The sequence below is a fragment of the Gigantopelta aegis genome, chromosome 6 (genome assembly GCF_016097555.1).
Source record: "Gigantopelta aegis isolate Gae_Host chromosome 6, Gae_host_genome, whole genome shotgun sequence".
Taxonomy (NCBI): Eukaryota; Metazoa; Mollusca; class Gastropoda; order Neomphalida; family Peltospiridae; genus Gigantopelta; species Gigantopelta aegis.
In genome coordinates, this window is record NC_054704.1 from 51152728 (window position 1) to 51160476 (window position 7749).

The 7749-nt window shown below is 37.1% G+C and overlaps 1 protein-coding gene across 1 annotated transcript; it reads right to left on the reverse strand.

Annotated features, from left to right (window-relative positions):
* Positions 1-2338: 2338 nt before the first annotated feature.
* On the reverse strand, positions 2339-3870 carry LOC121374600 (histamine H3 receptor-like). Its single transcript, XM_041501705.1, has one exon. The coding sequence runs from the start codon at positions 3733-3735 to the stop codon at positions 2512-2514; it is 1224 nt and encodes a 407-aa protein (XP_041357639.1). The 5' UTR covers positions 3736-3870; the 3' UTR covers positions 2339-2511.
* Between the last annotated feature and the right edge of the window lie 3879 nt (positions 3871-7749).

Genomic DNA, 7749 nt, shown 5'->3' on the forward strand with positions numbered 1-7749 from the left:
TAACATATATCTGGTTTGATGGCGGCAGGGGTAATATAATTTGTCTTTCATTATGTCTTTCTTTCACTTTGTACAAATTCAGATTTTTTTAGACATGACTGTCATAGTGCCATATAAAAGCCGGACATTTCACGTGAGTGTTGGATGTAGCCCACACACACACACACACACACACACACACACCTTTACAAAAACCTATACATGTATAACATGTGGATAAATTGATTAATAATTCCAAGACAGACGCGATTTGGAGCGTTTTGTAAATTTGTGCATATAAACATTCGAGGTGTATAGTACCTATAGGGTGTATACTACCAAATCAAATCCCATATACACATGTACAACAATAATGACACATGTGGCTAAAACTCCTACCTGCAGTGCATCAATCGACATAAACACCACGGATAAAAATACTACCACCCCTCACCCTTAAAGTAATCAGAACAAATTGGGGTTCAAGCTGCTCATTTTAGATATAACGGGTAGGGTCTATCACTACCCTAGGTTTGCATAAAATTTGAGTACTTTTTTTTTAACAGGTACCCCATACATGCTTCAAACACAAGGTTACTTGACACAGTGGTACTAGATGAAATAAAATTGCTTACATTTTATGCTCAGATGAAACATTTATCACCAATCACAGGATTTGTGGTGTTAACTGCTCTATCAAAAGTCGGGTGCACCTCGAACTATGACCCAGCCGGATGTTATTTGGTTTAGTACTACCTATAATGGAACATTCCTGACTTCGCAATCACAGTAAGATTTTTCAGGGGAACATTAGTAACAGCTGTTTCTAACGATGAAAATTACATATTAATTACATTTACATTAGACTATCAATGTCCGTATATCCATAAGTGTTTCATAACGTCATAATTAAACGTGTAATTTTAATCGTTAAAATGTTATGTTTGATAGAAACATGTTACAACGACATCTTTTTTTTTTTTTTTTTTAAACCCACAATAAATAAACATTATTCTACATTTCTCTGTGTACTTCTGCAGATCTTTGTAACAGACTGCCTGAATGTTATAACTTAACACGTTACAGTTACTCAAAATAAAGTCACATCAAAATAACTTTATTTATTGTATCATTATTTTTATTTATTTTTAAACTTATGAATTTTGTCTTGAATTTAGTAGAAGTTTAGAGCGATTGTCTGATGTGCTTGCATGGTAGGATCGAATCATATCAGTGGACTCATTGTCTGATTGAGGCTTTGCCCGTCCAAATCAGTGTACCAAGACTGGTTTATCAAAGACAATGGTATGTACTGTCCTGTCTGTTGGAAAGTGCATATTAAAGACCCTTTGCTGCCAATGAAAAAAAATGTAGGTTTCCTCTGAAGAATACAAGTCAAAATTACCAAATGTTTGACATTCAAAGCCGATGGTTAATACATCTAGTGGTGTCGTTAAATAAAACAAACTTCAACTTTTAGAAGAAACTGTTAGAATACATGAATTTGTGATACATCCACTCAACATGGATCCACTAGCATACATAGTATATATAACTATGATGAGAAGTTACAATACATTTTTATTTTCCAAAATCTTATTGTCTTGACATATTTTCCATCCAATGAATCCTGACATTATATACATTCTTTCTTAACATGACAGCTTAAAGACCAATGCCATGGCAATGAGCTGGTAACGGTGAAAACAAAATTGGGATCCACTGCTTATTTGTCACCCGTGTTTGAGGCTAACGTAAACATGTCCTTTTTTCGCTGAGAATTAGGCCATAATCCTCTAATTTTTCTGCACCAAAATACGCACACATGCGTCAGTGGTATGGAATATACTTTATATATATATATATATATATATATATATATATATATATATATATATATATATATATATATATACTAGTATATCAAATCAAAGCTTATTATCTACTGGATCACAATGCCATGTTTTAATGTCGGATTATCACTAAAGTGTCAGGACTTAGTCTTCATTAAGTGACCATACCCCAATTTCCTTTTCTGTTTTCCATAAAATATCGCAATTTTTATAATATTTTCTTTTTCACAAGAACACATTGAATGTCTGTCACCTATTAACTAGTTCTTCATATTCTACACTAATGTAGCTTTCATTTGACACCTTCATCCTGGCATTAAAATTAAACGAGGGGTGATATTTTGTACATTTACTGAATTTTACTCTCGTAATCCGAAATAGCGGTCTCAGATTTGGGCTTTTAGGGAAAATGTGTTCACTTTAAGTTTAATATTCTAAATAAACCTTTTCCAAGAAATCCGATGGTACCAACTGATTTATATATATATAAATGTGCCCAACATGACCCCCGACCCCTTAATTATTATTATTATTAATTTTGTTTAATTTAAATCTTTTTTCTGCTCTTTTTTTTTTTTTTTTTTTTTTTTTATATATGAAACCATTGCATTTGGGAGCCTAGTCATTAAAATCAACATTAACAATAACAGCAACAGCATTAATTTCATTTCCTGACGGCTCACGTCCGATCATGGTTTGCAACTCTGTTATTTGTCTTGATGAAGAATCTTTTACAACGAAGAAAGCTAAATATATTAGCTTTAAATCGGTCGTTTTGCAGTGCGTAAAGGAATGGGTTGACGGCCGATTTTGCCCATAGAAGCCACACGAAAAACTCATTAAGATAGCTGTTCACACAGTCATCACAGACGTTCTGTACAACCTGGGTGACAGTGTATGGTCCCCACATAACTAAGAACGCGATCACTAGGACTGCTAAACTCTTTGCAGCTTTTGTGTCACGTCTGGCAGACCTCTGGACGTCATACAGATGAGTTGTCGTTGATGCGTCATTTCGTGCCGTTGTTGCGTCGCGTTGTGTTGTTGATACGTCATATCGTGTCGTTGGTGCGTCATATTGTGTCGTTGTTACGTCATGTCGTGTTGCTGGTGCATCATTCCTGGAAATGTCATCTGCTGGAAACCTATAGGACGCGCCTTCTGTTAGAGCTTGCACATTTAGTGTATGAAGAATCTCCTCTCTTCTAATCTTAGAATGGTCATGCTGTTTCATTCGTTTGCGTATCTGCCAAAAAACAATAAAGTTCAACACGGAAAGGGCACCAACTGGGAGAGTTAACTCAAACATAGCTATCGCTAAATTGAAATAAAAACTGTCGGAAAACTCGACGTCACAATCCATGTCACGAAGAATGGAATAGCCTCTCCAGTACTTCCAACCCACAATGCAAGTACCGTACGTTCCGAACGACAGAACAAACGATATCGCAATCTTCACTCCTGTTACACATTTCTTTTCTTTGGTGATGTATCGGGCTCCATTTGTGACCAACAGGGCGCGGTCGAGGCTGATGAGAATGGTTAAAAATATCATCTCCAGACAGAAACTGTAGTCATTGACAGACCAGACTACGCAGAAAGTATCTCCAAAAACCCACTCCCAATCACTGAGGGTGAAGTAAGCGTAGAACGGCATGCTGATGCTGCCGATGAAGAAGTCGCAGACGGCTAGACTGGTGACGTACATGTTGTACACCGTCTGAAGCTGTTTGTCCTTTATGAACGACAGGATGACCAACAGGTTGCCCACCACTGCTAGGATGATCAGAACAAAAATGCCAATTCCGATAAAGACGCGCAATGCTGTTGGGATGTAAACGTTGTCATATTCTTCGAAGGGATTGGAATCCGTTGTGTGTGTCTCGGCGGTGGCGTTTAGCATGACGTCAATCGCGTTGTTTCCAAACTGACTAGCAGTGTGTAGCCACTGTAGGTCCGTGGTCAGGGAAGGAAGGAAATGTTTTATTTAACGACGCATTCAACACATTTTATTTACGGTTATATGGCGTCAGGGAGTTCGCCTAAGGTATACACTCGAGACATTGTCTTCGGTGGCGTTTACCATGACGCCAGTCGTGTCATTTCCAGAGTGAACGATATGTTTGGTCAGTGGTCTGGGTGCATGCGTGAGGTATACAACAAATATATATCTTCCTCGATATATCCCACTGAAATGCCAATATCCACTTAATACTACACGACTGGTATATCAGAACACAACATTCTGTTTGTAAGAAACCACATAGAGAAGATCTCTTGATAATCCTAATAAGTAAGCGACGCTACTACGGCGACAGTGAACATCTGCAACACACTTTAACAAGTGACATATAGTTTACTCTTAGTATTGAGCATTGTTCTCAAGTACTGTGGTATCTTTCAACAGACATTCCTTTTCTTTCCACACAAAAGGTTCTATGAGGTTCGTAATTTTAAAAAACCAAAACATTTTTGAATACTGTATAGCCTTTTTGACAAATCACAAACGTAGTATGGAATTTTGTAATATCCATACAAGTATTATCATATAAAGTTATAGCGTGCATGTGTTCGCGGACAATAACCTCAGTGGTCAAATGTTTCACAAGTTCTGTTAATCGGTGAGAACGTTGTGTTGAGTAAGTTGATGGAGAACAAAAACCAAGTCAAACTCCGCCCACTTAATGGTTTCGTTTTAAAAGCCAAGATTTAACAGATGCTCCCAGGTCGATAATCCCTTTGATATGTCCTGTCGATTGTCATCGTCTGAAGTAAGGATATGAATATCTATATCTAGCTGATGCTTCTAGAAACCAAATTAATTTCCCGTCGACATACGTTTGTTTGAAGTAATCCCACTATTTCTCCTTAGCTTTTAAGAAAACATCATTTCTGTTTGCATGCACGTGGCAAAATATGTTTACCATTCTGCGATGTAAAAATATTAACAACTGTCTGGTCGTCAATAAAACATGTTTGCCAAATGTTATCTCAAAATCAGAATTATATATAAATGTAAGAAATTTGAAACCAGTCAGTGAATAGCATCGATCATATAGCATTAAATGACCACCTCGATGGAGTGATTAGCTGTCCTTTTGATACAATCAATAGAATGATTTATCATCATATCAAACTGCCAGTACTGCTAAGTATTTCACCTGTTGGTGATCAAAAGGACCAATCGGTAATGAGAGACAAGTACCAGTAGCATTGTCGAGATTACCTGTTTGTTTGCATATTAAAGACATGTATTTCGCATCGGTGATTCAACAGACAAGTGCATTGTCCAAGCTCTGGGTTAGTTTGTGGCGGTCAAATGGACGTAACTAGTTGGAGGTTTGTTTTGTTTAACGACACCACTAGAGCACAATGATTTATTAATCGGTTATTGGATGTCAAGCATTTGGTAATTTTTACATATAGTCTTAGAGAGGAAACCCACTACATTTTTCAATTAGTAGCAAGGGGTCTGTTATATGCACCTTCCCAAAGACAGGATAGCACATACCACGGCCTTTAATATACCAGTCGTGGTGCACTGTCTGGAATAAGAAATAGTCCAATGGGCCCACCGACGAAGATCGATCCCTAACCGACCGCTTTACCCATGGGCTACGTCCCGCCCCTGGACGTAACAAATACAATAAATAATACCTTTCGTAGGACATTATTAGGCCATGAGCTACACAGGGTCCTTAAGCACCCCATCCCCCCTCCTCCGTATATTAAGATCCACTATTGATTTGTCACTATTATTTGAGGGTACCCTAAAAAATGTCCTTTGTTTTTCGTTGACGTCAGGTACCCTCTAATTTATGTGCACCACAATACCCACACATGTGGCATGCATTATATATCAAATCAAAGCTTATGATCTACAGGACCACATGGAATGCTTTAAAGGGACATTCCTGAGTTTGCTGCATTGTAAGATGTTTCCGACTAATAAAATATTTCTACGATTAAACTTACATATTAAATATATTTTCTTGTTTAGAATATCATTGTCTGTATATTCAATGCATTTCTGGTCGTCTTAATATTTGTAAGAAGCCCAAACTGGATTTTGTCTTCAAATAATTTCGTACGTACGAAAAAAATATAATTTGTGAAATAAAATGAAATTTAACCTAGTACAAATATTAGAACAACCAGAAACACGTTTAATATACAGCCACTAATAGTTTATGCAGGAAAATATATTTGATATGTAAATACAATCGTTAAAAAGTCTTTGTTAGAAGATAACATCTTAAAAAGTGCAGGAATGTCCCTTTAATGTAGGATATCCACTAAAAATCCATGACTTGGTCATCTTTAATATAAGTGACCATACCCAAATTTGCCTTGCGGTTTCCCATAAAATATCCCAATTTTAATCATATTTTCTTTTTCACAAGAACACATCGAATGTCTGTCACGTTCTTCATATTCTACACTATCGTAGCTTTCATCATACTGACATTAAAATTAATGAGGGACGATATTTTGAACATGAAAAGGGTTTACTGAATTTTGGCTCTTTAGGAAAATAGTGTTCACTTTATGTTTGAAGTTTATTCTAAATATTATTTTTCCAAGGAATCCGATGGTACCAACCGATTATTGATTAAATGTGCCCAACATGAACCCCGGCCCTCAATTATTACTTTAGGGGTTAGCATGAAAATTAATTACTTATATATGTAAATTTTCATTGATGTTTAAAATTTTTGTGTCCAGTTAAATTTATAAACAAAATGGATAATTTAATCAAATAATTTTCAGAATCCAAGATGGCTGCCATATTGCTGGATACTCAAAATGGCCGCTAAAATGGTGAAATAGACAGTCTGATTAAAATTAGGTCCACTGGTTAATAACTATGATTTTAATCAGATTGGTGAAATAGAGAGATAGACAGACAGACACGCAGACAGAGAGAGACATACATACAAACATACACACACAGGGAGAGAGAGAGAGAGAGAGAGAGAGAGAGAGAGAGAGAGAGAGAGAGAGAGAGAGAGAGAGAGAGAGAGAGAGAGAGAGAGAGAGAGAGAGGGAGAGGGACGGAGGGAGAGAGAGAGATAGAGGGGGAGGGAGGGAGGGAGGCGCAATCGTCCCTATAACATATGAAAGGCATTGGCATCGCTCCTAGATATGTAATAGGCCGATTCTATCGTCCTGGGAAGTGGTTTCTTTCCATAGACGAAACACCTGACATTGATATTAAAGCATACAGTCACGACCTTGTCAAAACCTCATTTGGTCTTGTGAATTACAAACTGCAAATGACCGAGATCAAATGCGTTAACGGTTTTGTCGTTCAAATCTGCTTTAAAAGATAGATGAGTCGGTTTGTAGTTGGGCATCGTCATAAGCGTATGAGACAGGGGGCAGTAGCAAAACCTCAAATAATTTGACCAAGTGTGGTAGGGGTTAAAAAACAAACCCAACACACTTAATAACGGGTATGACCACCTCTTGAATTGACCACTGCAGTGCATCGCAGGCTCATAGAATTGACTAAAGTGTTGATTTCTGCCTGTGGAATATTGTTCCATTCCTGAATGAGCGCTTGACGAAGTTCGTTGACGTTAGCGGTTGGGTTGGGACGACGCCTCAATCGTCTGTCCAGACTATCCCAGACATTGTCGATGGGGTTGAGATCAGGACTTTTAGGGGGCCAGTCATCAATGAAATCAATTTTATTTGTCCTAAGAAAATTTGCAGTGTCTCTAGCTGTATGACAGGTGGCATTATCATGCTGAAAAATCGAGATGTTGGGGTTGTTATGGAACAGAGGAATGACGTGATGAGCGAGTATATATATATATATATATATATATATATATATATATATATATATATATATATATATATGTGTAGATATGGTATACCATCAAGGTAATTGCAAAAAGTGATTGATTTA